The 26,026-nt window shown below is 41.3% G+C and overlaps 1 protein-coding gene across 6 annotated transcripts in view; it reads left to right on the top strand.

The window, feature by feature from the left end:
- LOC137301486 (neural cell adhesion molecule 1-like) overlaps nucleotides 1–26,026 on the top strand; it is a 441,173-nt gene that overhangs the window by 409,496 nt on the left and 5,651 nt on the right. For 2 of the 6 annotated variants that reach the window (XM_067971002.1, XM_067970998.1), the window contains 2 exons: nucleotides 18,841–19,048; nucleotides 19,990–20,106. In XM_067971002.1, coding sequence (XP_067827103.1) covers nucleotides 18,841–19,048; nucleotides 19,990–20,106 — 325 coding nt within the window. Of the gene's footprint in view, nucleotides 1–18,837; nucleotides 19,049–19,989; nucleotides 20,111–21,015; nucleotides 21,850–26,026 lie in introns of those variants that run through there. The other 4 variants (XM_067970999.1, XM_067970997.1, XM_067971001.1 and 1 more) reach the window with 3 other exon arrangements.

Raw genomic sequence — 26,026 nt, 5'->3', positions numbered from 1 at the left:
CACTAAATGTCCTTTAAAGAAGGAAACCCGCTGCCCTTACCCGGTCTGGACTATATGTGACTCTAATCCCACACCAATGTGGTTGACTCTTAACTTCCCACCCAAAAGTGGCCGAGCAAGTCACTCAGTTTTATCAAAATTGCTATCGGCATGGTGGGAACACCATCACCACAGGGACTGCAGCGTTTCAATAAGAAAGCCTAACACTACCTTCTCAGGGCAACTAGGGATAGGCAATAAATGCAGGTTTTGCCAGCGATGTTCACGAATGGATAAACAAAAAGGAGAAAAGACTGTGTGCACACATGCAACTGCATAGTTAAAAAATTATTGCAATAATGTGAATAAACCAGAAAGTAGAAAAGGTTTTTGATTACAGCTGAATTGGGCCCTTTATTAAGCCGCACATGTGTCCTCCCCTATTCAGAAATAGCATGAGACAAAAATCTGAAAATATAAATGGATCGGAAACACAGTAAAGTTCCCAGGTTTTACCTGCAGGTTTAATAACAGTCAAGTGTTGCAGAATGAAACAGAACAACAGGTGGCACTATTAATATGTGAAAAGGATCTGCATCCGCTGTTCAAAGGAAATTTTAGTCCAAAATTCTGCAAACAGCGACAAACTGTAAAACTATCTTCTCTCTGTCACTTTAAGGTGATAAAAAGAAACCTAAAATCCATTTCTGTTTTATCACACTGTGGGGAGAAATATTTCCCCTGTGTCCTAAGTGTTGCAAAATCCTAATCACATTCTTTATAAACACGTTTGCAGTTTTGCTACACACAGTGCATTGTGGAAATATTCCCCAAAGGTTTTTATCGTAGTGAATTATTAATGTAGAATAACTAGATTATTTCTTCACTACCAAAATGGTATAATATGTGAAACAAACAAATCATCTTCAAAGCCCTCAATCGAATATTTTAACATTCTTTGCTAAGATGATTGACAGTGAATTTTGAAAAATGCTGGCATAGATTTTAAACAGCAATATTGAGCAAGTTCTAACATGCTGGAAGGTTTTGCATAAATGTGATGCAAGTACCTAAGTATCATTGTTCAATATGTTTTATTATTTGACTATCAAAATAATTGAAACATGAAAAATACATTTAACATTGAAAGGCTGACTAGAAGCAGCAGCCTATTCAATTGGCACCATGCATTGACACAGCAACACAAGCTTGACCAGCGATTCCTCACACATCAAATTCCCAATCGTATCGTAGGACTATTAAGAGAAGGTGCCTTTGGAGTAGTAGAAGCACTTTTGAGCTAGTGATACCCCAAATGGCAGAGGCAGACTATTTCCCATAGAGAAGAAACTAAAAAACTAAAGGGTCAGTGATCTTTTGCACACTTAGTAGGTAACTGCAACCATGGCATTACTAAATGATACAATTTTAAAGGGGGTGCAGGAACAGAAAGACCTGGGGATGCACATACACAAATCTTTGAAGATGTCAGGACAAGTTGAGAAAGCTGTTAAAAAAAGCATATGGGATCCTGGGCTTTATTAATAGAGGCATAGAGTACAAAATCAAGGAAGTTATGCTAAGCCTTTTATAAAACACTGGTTTGGCCTCAGCTGGAGTATTGTGTTCAATTCAGGGCACCACACTTCAGGAAGGATGTCAAGGCCTTAGAGAAGGTGCAGAAGAGATTTATTAGAATGGTACCAAGGATCAGGGACTTCAATTATGTGGAGGGGCTGGAGAACGGAGATTTGTTAGAGGTGTCTAAAATGATGAACGATTTTGATAGAGTAAATAAGGAGAAACTGTTTCCAGTGGCAGAAGGGTCGGTAACCAGAGGACACAGATTTAAGGTGATCGGCAAAAGAGCCAGAGGTGACATGAGGAAACATTTTTTTACGTAGTGAGTTATAATGATCTGAAATGCACTGCCTAGAAGGGCAGTGGAAGCAGATTCAATAGTAACTTTCAAAAGGGAATTAGATAAATACTTGAAGGGAAAAAAATTACAGGGCTATGGGGAAAGAGCAGGGTGTAATGGGACTAATTGAATAGCTCTTTCAAAGAGCCGTCACGGGCACGATGGGCCGTATGGCCTCCTCCTGTGCTGTACATGCTATGATATTATGATTAGCAAAAGCCAAAGCGATGGTCAATTGTCTGTACTCTTAGCGGGCGGAATGATGCCTGGTGCAGAGAGAGATGAATACAAGAGAAAAATGGCAAGAAAATACAGCTTCCAGACATGCTGAGACAACTTTGAATTTATTTTGATGCCCTTGTCAATGGGTTGTTCAATACTATATTGCCAAAATGGGCAACCTTTTAAAAACAAGAATGGTTGAAGCAGCAGCAAAACACCTTGCATTTATATAGCATCTTTAAAGTAGAAAAACATCCCAAGGTACTTCATTGAGGTGTAATCAGAAAAAAATGGATGCCAAGCCATAGAAGGTGCTATTAGGGGGGTGACCAAACATTTGGTCAAGGAGGTGGGTTTTGAGGAGCATCTTAGAAGGAGGATAAAGTTTATGGAGAGAATTCCAGTGAGCTGATGGCACAGTTGCCAGTGGTGGATTGAAGGAATGATGTATAAGAGGCCAGAATCGGAGGAACAAAGAATTCGGAGGAGATAGCTGTGGGGCTAGAGGAGGTTATAGAGCTAGGGAGGGGCAAGGTCATGAAGGGTTTTACACAGGATGAGAATTTTATATTTGAGGCATCGGTGGATTGGAAGCCAACCTAGATCAGTGAGGACAGGGGTGATGAGTGAGCGAGATAAGGTACGGGTAGGAGAGGTATGGATGACCTCGTTTACAGAAGACTGAGAAAGGGGGCCAACAAGCAGACTATTGAAATAGTTGAAAGTTACAAAGACACGAATGAGGGTTTCAGCAGAAGAGGGGCTGAACTAGGAGTGGAAATGGATAATGTTCCGAAGATGGAAGTAGGTGGTCTTAATGATGGAGAGGAAGGGTTTAAATAGGATGCTAAGGTTGTGAGACCATGATCAGAGGGGGGGATGGAATCAGCGGTAAGGGTGTGGAGTTTGTTGCAGGGGCCAAAAACAATGGTTCCGGTCTTTACATTGTTTAACTGGAGGAAATTGCACCTCATCCAAGACTGGATGTCAAAAGAGCAGTCTGACAACATCAAGGCAGTGGAGCAGTCGTAAGAGGTGGTTGAAAGGCAGAACTGGGTGTCATCAGCTTACGTGTGGATGCTGACGCCATGTCTGCAGATATAAATGGACTGCGCAAAGCAGATTTATACAGGGTACCACTGAACCGTGGTGTGAGGCAGTAATACATTCAGAGGTAAAGATGAGATCATAAATCATGAGCGAGAAGCTCAACTCAGCCCTGAGTTGTGCTAAACCCTCGAAACCCATGTACATGGTCATAATGTAGGCAAATAGGACAACTTTGTCCACATTGCCCACACTTTTATTGCCAGTAATGGATGTGGGAGAGGTCAGCAAAGATAACAAGGTTCCTGCTATGCAACCATATGATTTGAGCTGTAGGGCTCTTGTATTGGATGGTTTAATTGAAGTGGCACGATGTTTGATTTCAATGGATGGCATAGAGAAATAGCTTACCTTATATATCGGGAACAAATATTATGCCATTATTGCCCAACTAGATTGTACAGTGGTTCCCAAAACCACTGCAGGGTTCAGGTGTAAATATAGACATTATAGTTCAGACTTGCAAGTAATTTAAAGTGACAATATTGTGCTTTAATTTTGCATCGGGAAGACACCCAGACTGAGCAGAACTTAGCATGAGTGACTACATATTAGTTCTTAATGTGAATTGCTAACATTTTCAGAGACAAACATGCCATCATTTTTTAAGAATTAGGTATCTAAGAATTTTGCCAGGCAGTATTCTACCAAATCTGAACATTTTGCAAGCAAAGCATAATAATAAGGCAAACAGCACTAGACTATTTTATTGTTCCTAATTTGTTCAGCCTCCAAGTACAAATAGAATATTGTTGTCAATATTCCATATGAAGGTCTGGACTTGGACATCAAGAACATCAAGTTAGCTGGCACACGCAGACTATCCTGTGCTGGTCCTTTCACCAGTTATATATCGGGTAACGGATGAGGAAACTGAGTCTTGGGACAACACTACTGTAAGATGTTACCCAGATGATGTGTATTGGAACACATGTTCATGTATCTATGTTTTGCTGGTTAGCATGATTGGATTGCAGAAGCAGTTACTGCTGAAGCTCCAAATGCTGGAACTACCATTTGATGGGGTGTGATGTGTCTGTTCTGTAATCAGATGAATTGTGCTGCTTACCATGCTGCTGATGAAGGGTTCCTTGCAACTGCTGCCCTCCAGCTGAGGGCTCAGACCTGCGCTTGCCAGTTTTTAATAACTAAATAGCAACTATCCTCTTTTCCAGGTAATTGGATCTCTTTTGCACCAAGGTGAAAAACTTGAACCAAGTGAACCCTCTGTGGCAGGTTCAGGAATCTGATAGCTAAATTAGAGTAATCCAGAAAACTGTTGATGATTGACCAGTCAGTCTGATACGTGGGCGGTCTGTCATAAGAGACTGAGATTCTGCCCCTTAATTACAAATAGCCCAGCAAGTCAGTGCCCAAACAGATAGGGTGGTCCAAGCTGGACAAGCAGCAGGAAATGTATCAGTACTCAGTGCTGATAAGCTGCAAAGCTTTAGCTGTGACACTCCAGCAGTAGCACTGTGCACATTTGGAGATAGATTTTTAACAGTGACTACCTTTCAAAAGTAGTTAATTAGCTGTAAACTGCTTTGGGTTGTTCTGAGGTCCACTATATATATATGCAAATCCTTTCCTTTCCTGTATGTTTGCTGCCAGGCTGAACCAGTCAATTTCTAAACTTTGACATCCTGTTTGACCATGAGCTGAACTTCAACCCCACATCCTATCTGTCACCAAGATTGCCCATTTTCACCTGTGCTTCATTGCCCACTTCCACTCCAATCTCACCTCCACTGACACCCTAACCCATTTTTTTGTCCCCTCTAAACTTGATTATTCTAGTGTCCTCCTTTCTAGCCTCCCCTCTCCATAAATTCTAGCTTGTCCGAAATTCAGCCGCCAGTATTCTGTTCCATGCTAAGTCCTGCTCACCCATCACCCTTGTCCTCATTGACATATACTGGCTCTGTATTGCCCCAACATATTAAATTTAAAATCCTCATCTTTGTCTTCAAAATGCCTTGACTGCTTCCCCCCTCATATCTTAGGAACCTTTACCAACCTTATATCTTTCCCCCACAGTTCAGTTTTCAGATTTTGCTCTTTCTGCTTGTGCCAGGTTCCTTCGCTCACCATTATTTGCAGTGCGTTCAGCCACTTTGGCTCCACTCTCGCGAACTCCCTAAGACTTTTCTATTTCCTCATTTAAAAGCCTTCTCAAATCCCAGTTTTTGACCAGGCTTCTGGCTATCTCTCCCAACCTCTGCCTCTGTGACTCAGCATCCATTTCCCTGTCTGCTTTGTGAAGAAACTTGGGATAGTTTTAACATTAAAGGTGCACATAAATGCATGTTGCTGTTGTTGCCACTTGTATTTTTGTTCTCATTAGTCAGCAGATTATGGCACAGTGGTAGAAGTCATAATTGTACTGACATGCGCCATTGCTAAATAATATATAATTTAAGCACCTCGTTGAATTTCAGTAATGATGCATACTATCCAATTTTAAAAAAGGAAAGTCATAATGAGCTTGTATACATTTAAATTGACAATTTGTTCTGCTCCCCCACCATCGTTTATTGTTCTTACTGTTTCATCATGTATGTCATTATTTCACCAAGATGTTAACACAACCCCACAGCTGCCTCTTGGCAATCAACAAGTTTTCGCAAGCCATTTTTTATCTGATTTGACTAAGATTGCTAATAATCATGAAAAATGTCTTGCGTGACCAGCACTGATCATGCTGACCTCCCAACTGCTAGCCACCACACCTTGTGACACTGGTAAAACCACTAGGCCAGTATCAAATATGTTCACGGTTGTATGCTATTTTGGCACTTTCATACTTACACAAGAATTCACCCCAAATGAAAATAAGTAAACTTTCTATTTGTACCATCCAACTGCCTTTTTGAATGATTCTAGAGTTTTGCCTCTGCCAGCCTACCTGGAAAGTCATTCAAGGTATTAATCTCTCTTGGCGTGAAGAAATCCTTCCTGACATCTTCCTGAACTTGGCTTTTACTAGTATTAAGCTATTAATTACATTTGATTGCCTGATGCCAGTGTATTGCTTTATTCAATTTTCACAATTATCTCAGTACAAATTGAAACAGTACTGTGGGGCAGCATTACAAGCACAGCCAGCGTCGGAGACAGGACGAGAAACATACTGAAGGATGAGAATCCTGTTTATGAGAGAGGTGATGAGTTTTTGTTTTGGCCGCAATACTGTGCCATGGCAGGACTTTCAGCGCAACATCAAATTCTGTCAGTGAAGCCTTTGGGAAGTTTCTTTAGGGGACTACAGCTTATTGTTGGTGAGATTGTTATCACTCAGCCAAAGTATGTGAATTCAAAATCTTCATCCTTAGTTGTTTTAAGCTCTACCATTGTAGCATAAATATGAAATTTATCATTATTTAACACATTTAAACAATTTAACCAGTAGATGTGCAGCAATCCTTGGTGAAATATAATCATGTCAATATTGCACAATATCAATTGCTAATCTAATTTAAACAGGTCTCATTTAAATTGCATTACATTGAAAACAATTTACGTGTAACAGCGTTAGAACTGAAGGAAGCTCCAGGTATAGATTGAACTAATTAGTTCTGCTTCTCGGTGTTTTATCTCAAAGAAAATAGTCCTTCTATGAATCAAGAGATTGATAAAGGTTTAGAGTAAAAGAGAATATTTGATTTCTTGTGTAAATGCTTGGCATTTTCTATCCTCTCAGAGCTATTTGAATGAGAAACATCAAATTGCTAGGCCTATGACACCTAATAGTCTATTGGAGGAGGTAATGGAGCATGCAAGCTCTGACAATATTCAGCCAATATGTGTCCCCTCCAGCACAGTGAAAGCTACCTCCCCCAGACCACCTTAATTTATTGGAGTTGGGATCTAGAATCTGAGGTTCTGAATTTTCTGCCAAATCTAAATTCTGAATATATTCGAATGTTGTTGAATGAAAATGCCTTTAACGTCCCATGGTGCTTCACAGGAGCGTTATCAAACAAAATTTGACACCGAGCTTCATAAGGAGATATTAGGACAGGTGAATGAGATAGGTTTTAAGGAGTGTCTTAAAGGAGGCGAGAGAGATGGAGAGGTTTAGGGAGCGAATTCCAGAGCTAAGGGCCTAGGCAGCTGAAAGCAGAGCTGCTAATGGTGGAGCAATGAAAATTGGAGATGCGCAGAAGGCCAGAATTGGAGGAGCGCAGAGATCTTGGAGGGTTGTAGGGCTGGAAGAGGTTACAGAGAGAGGAAGGGACGAGGTCATGGAAGGATTTGAAAACAAGGATGAGAATTTTAAAATCGAGGCCTCTATTCACATCTGCATTGCAGAATTAATTTTTGGCTCCAAATGCTGAATCACAGTATACTTCAAAATACTGGAAAATGCATAAAAAAGTGTTAAACCTTTCTGGGGCAGAATGGCCTGAGACCCTGAAGGAATAAATTTTATACCATCAGAATTCATTTCCCCCTTCAAAAATGTCTAAATTCACCATTGTAAAATACATCGAATATATCTGCAGTTTAAATCATAGTAAGTACATGTCTCACAGCGATCTCATGGTATCTACTTCTTTTCATATGTCACGCATGAGGCTTTTGGGTTTCAGTTTTCACAGAAAAGCAAACACTAACGAAAGTTCTGAAATCCTACATGATAAAGAGCAATTTAACTTATTTAATTATTTTGAAGCAGTGGCCTTGGTCTTAGGCCTTTATTCAAGGCCGTTTTTCAATTGTACGTTGTTTTTTGAGTTGTCAGCTTTTTGGGGACTGTGTCGGCTTTTTTGAAGCTGTTCTTCAGCTTTACCGAGTTTTGTATGTTGGCGTGTACGTAGCAAGAAGACTACAAGTGAGATATGGCATCTAGTCCACAAAGACCTTCAGGGACAGTTAACCATTTGCACTACACTACCAGTGGCAGCAAAGGTCACCACTGCCCTTAACAATTATACTGCATGAGCATTCTTGGCATCCATGGAGGTCATAAAATGTTACAACAGCAACAACAACTTGTATTTATGTAGCACCTTTAACATAGTAAAACATCTCAAGGCACTTCACAGGTGCGTAATCAGACAAAAATTGACTGAGCATAAGAAGGAGATATTAGGATGGGTGACTAAAAGCTTGGTCAAAGAGATAGGTTTAGGGAGAGAATTCCAGAGCATAGGGCCTAGACAGCTGAAGGCATGGCCGCCAATGGTGGAGCAAAGGGAATGGGCAATGCACAAGAATCCAGAGTTAAAGGAATGCAATGTTATTGGAATGTTATCGGGCTGCAGGAGGATACAGAGATAGGGAGGGGTAAAGCCATGGAGAGATTTGAACACGAGGATGAGAATTTTAAAATCAGTGGCATTGGTGGCCCACAAGCCAGTGTAGGTCAGCGAGCACAGGAATGATAGGTGAACGGGACTTGGTGTGAGTTAGGATGCGGGCAACAGAGAATTGGATGAGCTCAAGTTTATGAAGGGTGGAAGATGGGAGGCCGGCCAGGAGGGCATTGGACAAGTTTCAGCAGTAGATGGGCTGAGTTGGGGGCAGAGATGGGCAATGTTATGGAGGTGGAAGTAGGCGGTCTTTGTGATGGAATGGATATGGGGCCGAGGTTGCAAATAGTCTAGTTTAGCCTGAGAAAGTGGTCAGGGAAGGGGGTGCAATCGGTGGCGAGGGAATGGAGATTGTGGCAGGGGCCGAAGACAATGGCTTTGGTTTCCCCAATATTGGAAGAAATTGTAGCTCATCTAAGACTGGATGTCTGACAAGTAATCTGACAACACAGAGGCAGTAGAGGGGGTCAAGAGAAGTGATGATGAGGTAGAGCTGGGGGTCGTCAGTCTACAAGTGGAATCTGATGTCATGTCTTCGGATGATGTCACCAAGGGGCAGCATGAAAATGAGAAATAGAAGGGGGTCAAGGGTGCAACCTTGGGGGCTCCACAGGTTAACGGTGTGGGGGCAGGAAGAGAAGATATTGCAGGAGATTATCTAACTACAGCTAGAAAGGTAGGAGTGGTACCAGGTGAGAGCAATCCCACTGAGCTTGACAATGGAGAAGAGATGTTGGAGGAGGATAGCGTGGTCAACCACGTCAAAGACTGCAGACATGTCGATAAGGATGAGGAGGCATAGTGCAGCACGGTCATGGCACAGAAGATGTAATTTGTGACTTTGATTAGGGCATTTCAGTGCTGTGGCAGAGGCGGAACCTGATTGGAGAGTTTCAAACATAGAAACAGGCATTGTGTCCATCAAATCTGTATTGGTGTTTTTCTCCCCACATCCTTTAATATTCCTTTTTTCAGGCAATCTAATTCACCACAGAAATCAGTTGCTGTGTCATCCACTGTTCACTGCTGTTTTAAGAAGTTAAATGAAACCCTGTTATGCGACAGATCCACCTACGTACTTTTCTGCAAAGAGCACCACCAGCAACCGTAAAGCTCACCACATTGATGGTTCCACCAAGTATAGGGCATCATTGACATGCAGCCATTTGTGCACATACCAACAATCCAATGGCATCCTTTATTAGGAATGACTGTTATTCAGTCATCATGCAAATGGTATGTGCTCCTGCTGGAAAATAATGCATATAGATGCATACTCCTTGGGAAGATTCATGATACTTTCATTTTGAGGTAATCAAACATCAACACAGCTTTTTGAAGGAGGAGGAAGAGTGGATGATTGCCTCTTTGATGATATGGGCTACTTTGCAACCCCTGTACCCTATCAAAAAAATAACATGTACAGGCCAGACTCTTGAATCTGCAGGCATTTGAGATACTAAAGCAAAGCTTCAGCTTCTTGAACTCGTCAGAGAGGCCTTACAATATGCCTTAGAGGTTAACAAAATTATAACTGCAAGCTGTACAATATTTCCATGGACAGAAGCTGTGGACTTAAATGAGGGCAACAGTATGCTATTGATGACCAGAGGGATGTTGGTATACAGTAGCCACCAGTAGCAGAATACGCAGTGCAATTGGGAAGACAGGTGTGCATGTGCCTCATTGTCCAACAACAACAACTTGCATTTATATAGCACCTTTAGCATAGTAAAACATCCCAAGGTGCTTCACAGGAGCGTTATCAAACAAAATTTGACACCCAGCCACATAAGGAGTTAATAGGACAGGTGACCAAAAGCTTGGTAAAAGAGGTAGGTTTTAAAGAGCATCTTAAAGGAGGAGATGCAGAGAGGTTAAGGGAGGAAATTCCAGAGCTGAGGGCCTAGGCATCTGAAGGCACGGTTGCTAATGGTGGAGCGATAAAATCGGAGATGCACAAGAGGCCAGAATTGGAGGAGCGCAGAGATCTCTGGGGGTTGTAGGGCTGGAGGAGGTTACAGAGATGGGGAGGGGCGAGGCTATGCAGGGATTTGCAAATCGAGGCGTTCTCAGACCTGGAGCGAATGTAAGTCAGGGAGCAGAGGGGTGATGGGTGAACGGGACTTGGTGCGAGGAGCTTTGGATGAGCAGCAGAGTTTTGGATGAGCTCACGTTTATGGATGGTGGGAGATGGGAGGCCGGCCAGGAGAGCATTGGAATAGTCAAGTCTAGAGGTAACAAAGGCGTGGATGAGGGTTTCAGCAGCAGATGAACTAAGGCAAGGGCGGAGATAGATGATGTTACAGAGTTGGAAGGTCCACTTCTGGTGAGCGATGCTATTTACATTATTGCCAACTGTTGGACATAATTATGATCACAAATCCTGCTACTTGCTTTTACTTGTTAACATTTTCAGTTCTTACCAAAATGTAAACAACGACAACTTGCACATAAATAGCACCTTTAACATAGAAAAACTTCCCGAGGCACTTTACAGGAGCATAATCAAACGGAAATTCACAATCAGCCAAGAAAGGAGATTAGGATGGGTGACTAAAGCTTAGTCAAAGAGGTAGGTTTTAAGGAGATTCTTAAAGTGGAAGAGATAGGTGGTGCAATTTTGGGATGGAATTCTAGAGCTTAGGACCTAGACAGCTGAAGGCACAGCCACCAGTGCTGGGATGAAGGGATTACAGGATGCACAAGAAGCCAGAGTTCGAGAAACGCAGAGTTCTTGGAGGGTTATAGCGCTAGAGGAGGTTACAGAGATGGGGAGAGGCAAGGCGATGGAGGGATTTGAACATGTGGATGAGAATTTTAAAAACGAGGCGTTGGTGGACCAGGAGCCAATGTAGGTCAGTGAGCACAGGGGTAATGGGTGAACGGGACTTGGTGCGAGTTAGGATACGGGCAGCAAAGTTTTGAATGAGCTAAAGTTTATGGATGGTGGAAGATGGGAGGTCAGCCAGGAGAGTATTGGAATAGTAGAATCTGAAGGTAACAAAAGAATGGATGAGGGTTTCAGCAGCAGATGGGCTGAAGCATGGACGGAGACGGGCGATGTTACGGAGGTGGAAGAAGACGGTTTTTGTAACCGAGAGGATATGGGATCGTAAGTTCAGCTCAGGGTCAAGTAGAATGTTGTGAACAGATTGGTTCAGCCTGAGAAAGTGGCCAGGGAGGGGGAGATAATCAGTGGTGAGGGAACAGAGTTTGTGGCAGGGATGAAGACAATGGCTTTCTTCTTTCTAGTGCTTAATTGGAGGACAATGTGGCTTATCCGGGATTGGATGTCGGACAAGCAGTCTGACAGCGCAGAGAGCTGGTGGAGAGTTAGAAATGGGTGTCGTCAGTGTACATGTGGAACCTGACATCATGTCTTCGGAAGATGTCGCCGAGGAGCAGCATGTAGATAAGATATAGAAGGGGGCCGAGGACGGATCCTTGGGGGGCTCCAGTGGTACCAGCATGGGGGTGGAAAGAGAAGTCATTAACTCTGTCAATGAGGCAACAGTGCTGAGAACAGATATTATGTCTGCCAATGCTGAACTGAGCAGCATAAGGATACAGTGATGGTGAATCTAACTCTCATTCTCGTGCAACAGGACACTGGTGCTAGAAAGAACTGTGAGATGCTAACACTGAATTTATACCCGAGCTGAGTTAGGACAGGTTTAGGAATACAGGTTGGTGAGGCAAATGCAGGCAGCCTGTGACCAGTGAAAGGAGGGCAGGAGACAGTCACTGGAAAGTCCAGGAGAGCAGGACTGGGCTAGGAGCAGGTAAGAGCAGCTGAGTGGAGCTGCAAAATTCTTTGGATATATTAAGGTTTTACATACATTGAAGTAAAATTGAATAATTTGATGCTAGGGATGACAACTAAGCTAAAACTTTGATATATTGAGATTCAGTACATCAAAAGTTCAATATATATTGAGCTGCGTTCTCAGATTCAGTACTGTCATTTATTTGAGATGCATATGTATAAAACAATTTAGGCTTAACTTCATCTCCAGATTAAGATATGATCTTTTCATACCTTGGTGTTCTCTCTTTTCAAGTCGTGAAACTACTCCTCACATTAGGTCATCTCTCCATTATGCAATGACAGGAACTTCTATGGCGTGGTCAGTAATACAGACTTTTCTCATGTTTCCCACAGACTGTTCTCATGTTTCCTTGTGTCAATGACATTTTGAGCATTCCACAGCTGAATTAACAAACTATGCATCATTTACACCAGCTAACTGCTTGAGAAATATGAAAGAGGTATTGATACATGTTTGTTATGATTAGCCATTTTTTTGTTCCCGCTAACAAAATGGGATTGAACAACATCTGAAAACAATAAGGATCTTAACATGTTTTTGATGGAAGAGGAAAATGTAACCCCAAGTGTTTATATGAGGTAAAATAGTTTAGTGCTAAGAACTTCACTGTGGTGCTCCATGAAGAGGATCCTTTGTTCTTTATAAAGCTAAACCAGTTCATTTTGAGTATTTGTGCACATTGACATAAAATAATTTATTGTTTCCCTTTTCTCAAAGGAATTATCTATAGAAATGATGACTTGTTCTGTGTCTGTCTCCACTACTTTAACTTAAGCAAAGTGACACCAAAAATTGGATTGAGATCATGTGCACACATCAATAAGGCTGTGGAACAGGGGGACAAACCGCATATTATCCACTGAATTCTGACTTGTTCTGTGTACATCACTATTGCTTTAACATTAACTTAAGCAGAGTGACACCAGAGTGAGATCAAGTCCACATCTCAATAAGCCTGTGCAACAGAAAGACAAACCCATGGGGAAACTTGCATGTAATTTTTGGTAATTTAAAACGATTCTTATTAAGATGCTTTCTGCTGATACTGACAGCTATTAGATATAAGGATAGTGAAATGTAGTTTTCAGGCATAAAGTAATAAATAAGTCACTAGTGATAAACCTATTAGATGTTGTAAATACATTTTTGCCGCCTTCTCTAGATTCAGGAGTTATGCCTTTCGATTGGAAAATTGCAAATGTCATCAAGTAACGACAGTCCTGACAGTTTAACATAAATTGCGGAGAAGTTACTGGAAACATTATCAGAGACAGTGATTGAGCACTTGGACAAGTATGAGCTGATCAAAGAGAGGCAGCATGGATTGTAAAGGGTAGGTCATGTCTGAGTTTTTGAGGAGGTCACTAGCATGGTGGATAGGGCAGTGCCTGTGGATGTTGTCTATATGGACTTCCAAAAAGTATTTGATAAGGTTCCACATAAGGTAATTGGTTGGGAGGTAGGAGACAGAGGGTAGGGATAAAGGATTTGTTCTCTGATTGGTGGGATGTGGCAAGTGGTGTTCCCCAGGGATCTGTATTGGGGCCTCAGGTTTTCACCATATATATTAATGACTTGAATGAAGGAATAGAGAGTTGTATATCCAAGTTTGCAAATGACATTAAGTTGGGAAGCCAGATGAGAGCAGGAAGTTACAAAGGAACATAGACAGACTAAGTGAGTGGGCAAAACTGTGGCACTTGAAGTTCAATGTGGGGAAGTGGGAAGTCATCCACATTGGATCCAAGAAAGACAAATTGAAATATTTCCTTAATGGTGAAAGACTCGGAGCTATGGAGAAGCAAAGGGATTTAGATGTCTATGTACACAAATCACTAACAGCTAGTACACAGGTACAAAAAGTAATCTAAAAGGCTAATGGAATGTTGGCCCTGATGTTCCTATCTTCTCTCCCTGTCAAGCGTTGGTATACCACAGTAAGTGCTTATGTCAAAATTACCATGACAGCTCCAAAAGACACAAACCCAAATATCCAAATGGAAGTTGGTGCATATAATAAACAGTAGCTAGGTCGGAGTGTGCTACCAGCTTGTTAGACATTTTCAGACTTCAGCTGACCTGAAGATGTCATCTCAACCTCTTATTACATTATAGCTATGTGACTTCTATATCAGTCTGAATCACAGGAGTGTCCAAACTTTTTGTTTTCTTGAACTGCTTAGGTACATAGCATAAAGTCATGTGGTCAACATAATGTTTAAAGCAATATTGCCATTAAGCTGCATGTATCTCAAACTACGGATACTAACAAATCTAGGCACTTTGATTCGAGATTTATTCAGTGTGAGGCAACAGTATTCAGCACAGCCCTTTCCAAACTGTGACAACCATGAAATGTAAACTAGACAAACTAACGAGCGGAAAGAAAACTACAAATAGAACTGAGCTGCCTGGGCTTTGTGGGCTGGATTTCCATAACTTGTTTTACAAATAATACATTACAGGCTCCCGTTTAGATACCCATTGCTATATTGTTTTTTTTTTCTTTAATCTCCTGATACCGTGCACTATCCCTAGCTGAAATGACAGGTACTGCTCCCAGGCCTCTGCAAATGACAATTTACAAATGGCTGGCCTGACCCTCCCTTTCCGATAATCCTGACCTCTCCCTTGCGAAGCGCCTGGATCACCAACAGCAAGTGTATAAAACATTATTGATAATTTATTTAATTATGTGTAAACTTTAAAACTTAGACACACAAAGCTGTCGTATCCTTTGTGTAGTATTGCATCACCATTTGGTGGCAGCTGCGGTACTGAAAGACTTAGGTTTGTTAAAGCACGTTTAGCTGTTTTGCATTCCCAGTAAGCTCTCAGAACAACATTGGTTGTGCCATCATCTTTCATATGGTTTCTTACTGCATCAAGAACTTCTTTCTGAAAATGCATTATCGAGGCTGGTATGCCTTTGTAATAGCACAAAAAAATTTAAAATCCCTTGAACATTAATTTTGGCAACTTTGCTCCTGTCTAATGATTCCTGAATGAAATTAATGCAGTATTTCCATGAATTGTACTCAGTGGGGTCGATTTTAACTTGCCGAAATCGGTGTTAACGAGGCGGTAACGGCCTCAAAATGGGGTCAGTAGTCTTACCGTCCTATTAACACTGACGCTGTCCCGCTGCCACTTTTACAGAGACCAATGGCTGAAGCACCTCCCTGTTTAAGGAGATAGGCCCTTTGTAATATGCAAATCGGGGACCTATGACGTACTTAGGATCCTGGTTGCCATTTTAGGACAGAGCTGGTCAGAAAGCGCGCTGTGCACTCTCTGAGCAGTTTTACTGGTGATAAAGCCGAAAAGGCCCTGATAAATGTTATGTTTTAAATTATTTTTGTGGGACCAGAAGGAGCAGGACTGCGCCGCTGCCATTTGGCGCCAGTTCTATTTAAACGAGGCCTGGGCCTCTTCGCTGCCGGAACGGACAAACTGCTGACATGCTTTGCTGGTCGGTGCCTAAAAGTTAAAATCAATACCAGTATATTTTGGAATTTTAATTCAAGCAGTTACATCGTTTTTGTCACTGGCTGTGATTTAGTGAATGCCACAGTTGGTGATTGTTTGAAGCTTCAATGCATGAAATGGAAAGAAAGACTTGCAGTTATATAGCGCCTTTCACAACCTCAGGGCGTCGCAAAGCGCTTTACAGCCAGTGAAATACTTTTGAAGTGTCGTCACTGTTGTAATGTAGGAAACGTAGTAGCTTATTTGCACATAGAAAGGTCCCACAATCAACAAAGTGATAATGACCAGATAATCTGTTCTAGAAATAATGTACAAACATTTAAAACACAGATTTTATATGGGTGATTGTGCTATTTAGGTTGTTGAACTGATACCGTAAAGGGATAGTGTGAAACTCTTTCAAATCCTGTGGAAGGAAAATGTATTTTATAATCCCACTGGCTCGCTCACCACAATTTAAGAGGTCCATTAACAATCTAAGTTATGTAGTAAATTTGTCTTATGGTTTACCAAACAGAAAACATAATCTGCTAAATTTGCAGTATCCCTTTTCTTGAACCTTTCTGTAGGCCTATTATCAAATAATTTGTGTTAGGTAACTGGATAGATCTTTCAGTGCAAATTGATGGAATGAATACCTCCCTTTTCTGCTAATGTAAGGAATCTTACAACACCAGGTTATAGTCCAACATTTTTATTTGAAAATCACAAGCTTTTGGAGGCTTTCTCCTTCATCAGGTGACTCACTTGATGAAGGAGAAAGCCTCCGAAAGCTTGTGATTTTCAAATAAAACTGTTGGACTATAACCTGGTGTTGTAAGATTCCTTACATTTGTCCACCCCAGTCCATCACCGGCATCTCTACATCATCCCTTTTCTGCTGACTGAGGACCCTATGTGAAGTAGGCTTGGACAGTTTTAACCCAGTTCCTATTGGGCATTGACTTGTAGCACAATCTCAGTCAGAGATTCGGCAGGAGTCGATTTTAACTTTTGGACGGCTGACCGTCGGAGCATGCCGACAGCCTGCCTGTTCTGGCAGCGAAGAGACTGAAGCCATTTTGAGGCCCAGACCTCATTTAAATAGAACTGGTGAACTGCGGGTGCCAAATGGCAACACACTGCAGCCTGGCAGATTCAGGCCAGCTGGCAGCAAAGCAAACCGGAGGGTTAAGAGTCTCAGAAAGGGGGATGGGAGCCAAGAGCAGCAGAAGCCCAGATTATTTTTCTGGGGCCCGGAGTGGCACTCGTGCTCCTTCAGGCACCACAGAATCATTTAAACTTATCTTCCTGGGGCCTTTTTGGCTCTATCACCATTGTAACTGTTTGGAGAATGCACAGCGCTTTTTTTTATATATTTCAAAATAAACTTTAATCATAAAATTTGTGAAGGTACAGACAATGCTTCGAAACAGTACAATACAGGTCATATAATTTGCAACGGTACGTACAGTACAAATCAACGGCCCTGGTACAATCAGTAGTAACGCACCATACATTGTAAATACAGTTCATGGCACCCTAGGGTGTCTCATTGCTTTACAGTCTTTATCGGTTACAGATGCAGTACATTTCGTTACGTTCATTTATCATTTTACATTCAGCCTGAGGGTTTTTTTTTCTGATTCCAGCCCCTTGGTAGACAATGGCGGTTTATAATGCACAGTGCATGCTCTGGCCACTTCTGTCCTAAAGAGGCAATCGGCATCCTATGAAACAGACTGACACATTGGCTACCCTGCAGTAGGCTCCTGTGAAAGTGGCAGTGGGCAGAATGTCGGCGTTATTGGGGCAGTAATTCTACCGACTATTTTGAGGCTTTTACTGCAACGTTAACGCCTCTTTGGCAAACTAAAATTGACCCCAGGGTTGCTATGGCAGTATCGAGAAATATATCAACCCATCATTACATTGTTACTATGTAATTTGAAGACATCTACCATATTTAAACAGATGTATTCAGCCATTGTTCTTTTCAGAGGAAATCCTGGAAGTGGCAGCGACTGGCGGGGAGGGGTCAGAATAGCTTACAGGCCGGTATTCTGTCCCCAACTCCCCAATTTACACTGGGAAACTAACCAAACTAAAGAGAAAAATCCACCCTATTATTCCTATTTCTGTATTTATTTTTCTTTCAAAGATTACTTCAGGTTTATTTCTCTGCTTTGTTATTTGGAACAAGTTATGCAGATGTCAGAATGATGCATATTAAAGCCTCAAGAGATATGTACATACTTCAAAGGCTGCACCTGAATCTGGGATTTATCTGCAGTTATCTCTCTCACTATCCCCTACATTGTGGATTTGTTAACACCCACCTAATGTAGTGATCAGTTTACTTGTAACCCCTCTCCAGACAAAGATAATATACCGGAGTTTTGAAATTTGTGAAATTGAGCTGAAATTCAGAAGCAGAGTTTTAAAAGGGGCACGATGCAATGATGTTGATATAATTGAAACATCCACTATCTATGGCATTGGTTGACTTGCCTTGTTACGAGGACTCGGGGTATGGTTGCTGCAATTAGGAAGTATGTGCAGTCCCTCTCGTGGTCATAGTAGATACAGTACAGGAGTAGGCCATTCAGCCCATCATGCCTGTGCCGGAATTGTATATATCAAGCACACCTAGTATCTCTATATGTAGATCAATTTCTTGCTTATATATGTTGCACCTGATAGCCAGCAAAGCATTCAGTTTATTTCAACAGAAATGTTGGAGTGAGGATTTTTATGTTTGTCTTAGTTTGTTGAAGAATTAATAAAGGTTCCAAACAACAAAACAATGGTCTTTTAAAGGGACACTGCAGATTTAAATAAATCTAAATTGTCAATATACAAAATGTGAATTCTTGTTATGTTTCTGACCAGGTTAGATCTAAACTGATGTTTTGCATATTTTTAAATTTAGTGAAATTAGGAAATTGTTGAGTCTTGTTTAGTAGTTAATTGATTCCCTTTCTTCTAGAAGCTGATCCATCAAACAGTTCAGGTCTGGGGACCGGTGCCATTGTTGGCATTCTTATCGTCATCTTCCTCATCTTGCTGGTCGTCGTAGACGTCACCTGCTACTTCATTAATAAGTGTGGCCTACTGATGTGCATTGCAGTTAATTTCTGTGGACAGCCTGGGCCGGGATCTAAGGGCAAGGACATTGAAGAAGGAAAAGCTGCTTTCTCGTAAGTGGCTTAAATCTGAAATTTCTCTGAAATATAATGATTGTGTTATGGCAGCAAAGTTAAAGTGTCCAGTGGTCGGTGCACTACTGTACTTACAACATCATCTGAATTGGTTTCAAACCTTTCATTAATCATTTTGCCATACTGGAAATAATGTGTGAAACTATGTTGACAGATTCAAGTAATAAACCAGCAAAACAAGTAAATATTAATTGGAAATCACAGAGCTCCAGCATGTGAAGTAGTTCCTATATTTTTCTGAAATAAGGTGCCTAAGTTGAGTCCTAAAAGGGGGGAGAAAAGCCAAACCATTGAATCAAAAGGTTTCTTCACAACTCTGAAATGCCTCTCCAGCCCTAGAATTACATCACAAGAACTCTGCTACTCAAATGATATCCCAGTCTAATATAAGCATTTTGGACACACTTAATAAATTGTATTTCTTTGCAGTTTAGTAAACTATCAGAGCACGTTACTTATTTCCAGACTTTACAGAGCTCTACAGAGAGGCCTGAAAACCATTTATTTTATTCGAATGGTTGCGCTGCTGCTTTCATTCCTTGTACTTATTCCAGCATTCTTCTCCTGCCTGAAACTTGTTACTATGTCACCATGAAAGAAGACTGTCAGTCCATCTAGCCCACCTATCCGCAGTACTTCTTTGGTGCATTTTTAATAACCCTGAATCCCATTTTTTGACCAGAACTTTTCTAGTTCCTATATGAAACCCATTAGGATTTCTTGGTCCACCACCTGTGCCCGTAATCCGATCCTCACACTTGGTGACAACTTTATTGTGGTCAATCTAGTTGATAGAATATCCACAATAAATCTACCTTTGCTATAGCATTTATTGTTGGTAACTAATTGGCCACTAAGAGCATATCAAAATCTGTCCTTACCCACCAGTATTCAAATTGATGCCTTGCATTTGCTTACAGTAAAGACGAATCAAAGGAGCCCATTGTGGAAGTGCGGACCGAGGAAGAACGAACTCCCAATCATGATGGTGGAAGCCAAACGGAACCCAATGAAACCACTCCATTGACAGAGCCTGAGTAAGTAGCAGCGTGTTTGAGAATGTGGCTGCTTTGTACTGTGTTCTCAGCTGGTTTTATGCTTAAATTTTGTGTTTGTATGGTTGGTTAATCATTTCTGCTTGCTTTATGACTTCTGTGAATTCTGTGAGTTACTGTGCAGTGTTCGGTCTAATTTGGCTTCTGTTTTCTTGATAGTGCTTCCCAGCCCAGAGTTACCTTATCATAATGTTATTGAATGTTTTTGAAGGACCAAGCCAAAATGAGGACCATTAAGGTCCATAACTTATTAACTTAAGAGTCATAGTCGGTCATGAATTTCAAGGGATCATTAAAGGTTTGCAAATACAGTTGAAAATGAACTAAGTCAAAACTGAGAGAAACAAATCAAGTTTTATATGATTTCTGCTTAACAGCTGCTAATAAAATAAGCTTAAATTGAGTTTCAGTAAAATTCTGACTTTTATCTCTATGACTGGTTTAACAAACAGCGCTGTGAAGTTCTTTACATGGTTGTACACATATAATAACTCAAAACTTGAATTATAAAGTGCTTTACAATTTTGCAAGAAGACATACTGAAACAATAAAAGTATTCCAATGTGAATTTTGCTTTAAATTAATTTAGGAAAAAATGGAATTATGCAACCACCTAACATTGTGATTTACTATGGCTTTGATATTAATGTTTGGGATTACTGAAGCTTAAGTCACTTCCCCTCAGTTTTCTGAAAAAATCTTAGCCATTTAGGATACTGGCTAAGAATGTTATTGTAAGACAATCCTATTTTCAAACGAGTATGGTGCTTATTTAATGTTACCTGTTGCATATGTGGCAGCATGATATAGTCTTTGTGTGCTTTTGCTTCTTTCTGTCACTATTGCTATATTGTCTATTCTATCCATTTTCTACTCCTGTTGTCCTCACAGGCACGCAGCAGATACCCAGGCTACTGTCGAGGACATGTTGCCTTCTGTCACCACAGTAACCACTAACTCTGACACTATCACTGAAACGTTTGCCACTGCTCAAAACAGTCCAACAAGTGAAACGACTACACTCACTTCCAGCGCTGCACTCCCAGCCTCAACTACACCTGAGCCATCACCTGCTTCAGCTGCTCCACCTCACCCACCCAAGGCAGCTGCAGCATCTCCCACCTCACCTTCCACCGTGTCTCAGGCTGAGGCAGCTCCCAAGGTTGCACCCCTTGTTGATCTCAGTGATGCCCCAGTCTCTGTTTCTTTGCCTCCTTCTTCTGCCCCAGTCTCCACTAATCCAGTCTCAAACACCAATTCCAACCAAGCCTCTGCCCCTCTTCCTACTGCTGGAAAAGTAGAGGAGGCCTCAAAAGCTCCTGCCAATAACAGCAAACCTTCTGGCCCAGTTCCCAGCCCTGGAAACCCAGCCAGTCCCCCAGCTACATCAGCGCTGCAGCAGCCCAAGCCAGAAGCTCCAACGACTACCAAGAGCCCAGATACAGAAGCTGCAAAGCCTAACTCAGTGAAGAGCCCCGTGGAGCCAACAAATAACTCCACCAGTGTGAAGAACGAGGCTGCTACAGATAGCAGCAAAAAACCCTCCAAGGGCGAGGACTTTCCAATTGACGGAGGGACCTTCAAGACCTCAGACATTGACCTTGCAAAGGATGTTTTTGCAGCTCTTGGCAATTCTTCTCTTCCCACTATGGCTGGTGGGAAAGCTGCTGACCTTGCTCCTTCCATTGCAGACGCCGCTTTACCATCTGCTCCGGCAAAGGAAGAGTATGGGCATTTTTCACACTAATGCTACTTGCTTGTCACTGTGTCTTTGTTGTGATGCAGCTGTGCTTTCTTGTCCTTTCAGCTCCTGCATAAAACCTGGTCACTAACATTGCTAATTTTACAAGAATTAAGACAATTTAAAGGATACTTTTCTAATAGATTGTTACAGTTACATCTTGACTTAACATGCTTAGAGAAAAAAAATTAATCCAACATTATTTGATGTTTAGATATGGCAGATGGGTCTGATTATATATGAGATGAGTTTGATGGCTTCTTTAAATGACTCGATCATTGATCGAAATTCTGAAAACTTGTAACTGAAGTTTACAAGAATCATTCCAATTAAACAACATCTTGTTGCACTTACCTTTTTATTCAGCATGAACCTCTCTCCAATTGTGAATTGCAAAATTACATGCAATTTAAATTACATTTAAATTGTCTGGGGGAAAGGAATGTGTCTATTTATATTTGCAGTATTTTTAGTTACAGTGTTTCACACAATTTTGCAGTTCATTTATGCTGGATTGAAGACACAAATGTGAATAAAATGAATAGCAACAATGAGTACAACTTTTCATTGATGGAGGGCAGCAAATACGCTTCCTACAGTAGACCTGCCTTCTAAAACAATTGCCCTTTGTAATAGCAGGGAATAAATTTAAATATATAAATGACAACCAAGCTAAATTTACATATTTCCATTGGCACTGTTCACCAACAGCACCTGGTTCTGTTTTCTGAAAGTGTTTTAATTGGCTTCTTATTCAAACTTAGCCCAATGTCAACCAACACAGCGGATTAGGTGGGATGGTAACATTCAGCCCTTTAAGCACTGGTAACGATTGTATTTGGAAATGAGTTACGGCAATAGAACCTGGTTGCTCACAGCAATAAGACCAGAGAATCTGGTGGCACAGCCAGGGTATTGTACTGTAAGGCATTGCTTTTTTTTTCCTTGAACAAAAATAGAATAACACTTTAAGGGATTCCTACTTCTGAAGTAACAACAGTCCAACAACCAGCAAATAAATTTCAACTCAGTGTTTCTGATTATAAAAAATATAATGCTTTGTGAGCCTTTACTTGTTGGTGCTGATGGTGATTATTTCTTTCCAGTGCATTTTCCAAACAGTGCTGCAGGGTGACTCTAGCCACATCATTAAATACGCACACATGTTGTGCTGACCACAAATCTCCACCAAAGTAAGAACTAGTCACTGTGGCTGAGGCTGAATGTAAAGATTCTAGGTTCTGCACTAACAACACAAGTTGATAACAGGACTTAACATACTTACTCTCTGTTTCCTGGTGTTCAATAATTTCTAGGTTGAAAGAAACTATATAAACGTATTTATCTCTTATCTGTAAGCTTTGCAGAAAATTATTTCCCCGCCGCCCCCCCCCCCCCCCCCCCCCCGGGCCCCCCAACAACTTTAGTTTGACTCACATCGCACAGTCAAAAAATCACCTGCTGCAAGACCATTCTTAACCTGGGTCAAAAAAGAAAGAAAGACTTGCATTGATGTAGCGCCTTTCATGACCTCAAGACGTCCCAAAGCGCTTTACAGCCAATGAGGTATTTTTGAACTGTAGTCACTGTTGTAATGTAGGAAATGTGGCATCCAATCTGCGCACAAGGTCCCACAAACAACAATCAGATCATGACCAGATAATCTGTTTTAGTGATGTTGATTGAAGGATAAATATTGGCCAAGATACCAGAGAGAACTCCTCTTCTTCGAATAGTGCCATGGGATCTTTTACATCCACCCAAGAGGGCAGACGGGGCCTTGGTTTAACGTCTCATCTAAAAGACGGCACCTCTGACAGTGTAGCAGTACCTCAGTACTGGACTGGAATGCCAGCTTAGATTTTGTGTGGGCTTGAACCTACAACCATCTGACTCAGAGGCGAGAGTGCTACCAGTGAGCCACAGATAACACGGTCACTGGGAAGTACATGAGAATGACCTAGAAGACTCAGCCATGAATTTTTCCCTGTCCCCTCCCCCCTCACAATGGAGAAGAGCTTAGCCTCTATTCTGGAACTCCCCTTAACACCATGGCCAAGATCATGGAACCATTGGAGCAAACTCACATCCTTCCAACATACCACAGCACCGTTCCAACTTATTGGAAACATCACAATCCAGTGTCAAAATAACCAATCATTAACTCCAGGTACTGCAGCATCACATCATTTCAACTGTGTGTTACTTCCACTCCATAACTAGCAAACATTCCTTTGAAATGCAACTCAGCCCAGCCTCTGATAACTGCATCATTTTGTTCAACCGAGAAATCAACATTTCAAAGTAATTTCAGACCTGTTGCTCTTGTCGCTCAAGTAGAATCTGTTGGTTTTCAGACCAGTAAATTGAGATGAATCCAAATAAGAATGATTGTAATCAGCTCCAAATTTGCCAGGTTTACAGACAGACTAGCTCTTCAATTTCATGACGTCATCACTGATTTTGATAAAAGTTTTGATTCAGTGCCGGGAGATTCTGAACCCAAACATATTTTTTTTTAAATGTTTGTTCAGAAAATTGAAGTATTTCAAATGAAACCTCCCTCAGGTTTTATTGACTCTTTCTTAATGATGACCACGTTTCATGCATGAGTGTCTTTTTTTAATGTGCATGTGTTTTGTTTATACAGAGATAGTTTTCTGCTTTGGGGGGTTCTGTTTTTTAAAGATCTAGTTAATGTGTTGTTTTCCATTTGCTGCTGGCCAGTTACTGCAATGATTTTATGTTCCTTCAGAATCTCATTTACTGCATGCAAGGGCTGTGCAGTAAACTAATCTTTAAAAGTGAACCCAAGTGTTGAACCTTAAGGCATTGTAAGCACTGACATATAAAATGCAACAATTTTAAACCTTTTCATTAATGCTATGTGGTTTATTCCAGTGTGGATTTTGGGGGTTAGGTGTAGGTAATGCTGAAAGTTCAGTTATTAAAATTTGTAAATTTAACGCCATGATTAATCGTTGCTTTATTTCCCCTTCAATATAGAAGTTTTTTTTTAAAAAAGCAAATACATCTATAACAGCTATATCCGGTAGTAGAAACATTTTCATTGAGATTTCATGGGGTTGAAAATGGCAAATATTGTGCACATTTTTTGGGCGTTAAACGCATGCAAAGTGTGCTAATTTAGCAGTGGGGTGACCTACACCCAATCTGAGCAGGCATTGGTCCCACTGCTAAATTTGTGAGGCCCATTTTTTAGGCATCTTGAATATGTTAATTAGGGGCCTAATGCCTGTTGACCCCTTGGAAAAATATGTTTCCTGATAAGCAGGTTACACGTCTGAACTGCCCCGCTCAGGATTCTTTAACGGCCACCAATGAAAAGTAAGTTTTTTTTTAAAAAAACATTCCTTTGGTGCCAGAAGAGCTGGAGTGTTCCCTGGACTCCACAGGCACCACGAACACCCTCTCACCCACTGATGCCCGCTCCAACACCCCTCCTGGAACTTACCCACGGGCTGCTGGCAAGGCAGGTGGCCCTAAATTGCCGTTTCCCGTCGTCAAAAATGGGCCCAGATAGATTTTTGCTCCAATTGTATATTCCAGCCTAAAGTTTCCAATGAAATGGGTTTACATCTGTTGGAAGGTTTATTTGAATAAAGGCTGTAAAACAAGTAGAAAATATAGCAAAGCCTGACCATGTCTTCAGCCAACTCCACATACGTACACACTTTCCCACTTCCTGTCAAGGCTCACACATGAAGAGAGACCACGGATCAGATGCTTTAGGCCTGATACTATCCGTGGAACTGTACTCCAGCATGAATGATTGTCTTAAGGAGAAAGAGAGATGGGGAGTAAAGTTGTCTTTTTCTGAACACCAATGCCCATGTATAATAAGTGAACTGTCACCTCAATCGGTTAGAAGTGTTTCACCAAATTCTAAATAAACTTCCTGTGTTCTCCCTTCATCAAACACTGCGTTTTAAAATGGGCACCCTTCAAACTGTTCACTTGTCAGGCATTTACACTTAAGAGACATGTCAGGAACAAGAATTAACTAGTTGGAGTCGCAACTATTTTTTTTTCGTCCAGTATGCTTTGCTCTACCCCTCCTCTGAAAGAGGAGCCTCTTCACTTTGATATGGTTCCACAGCAACAGCAGCTCTCTGGTACCTCATGCCAGTACCCATTATT

The sequence above is a fragment of the Heptranchias perlo genome, chromosome 33 (genome assembly GCF_035084215.1).
Source record: "Heptranchias perlo isolate sHepPer1 chromosome 33, sHepPer1.hap1, whole genome shotgun sequence".
NCBI lineage: Eukaryota > Metazoa > Chordata > Chondrichthyes > Hexanchiformes > Hexanchidae > Heptranchias > Heptranchias perlo.
Note: the sequence above shows the minus strand (reverse complement) of the source record. Positions and strands in the feature narration are given on the sequence as shown.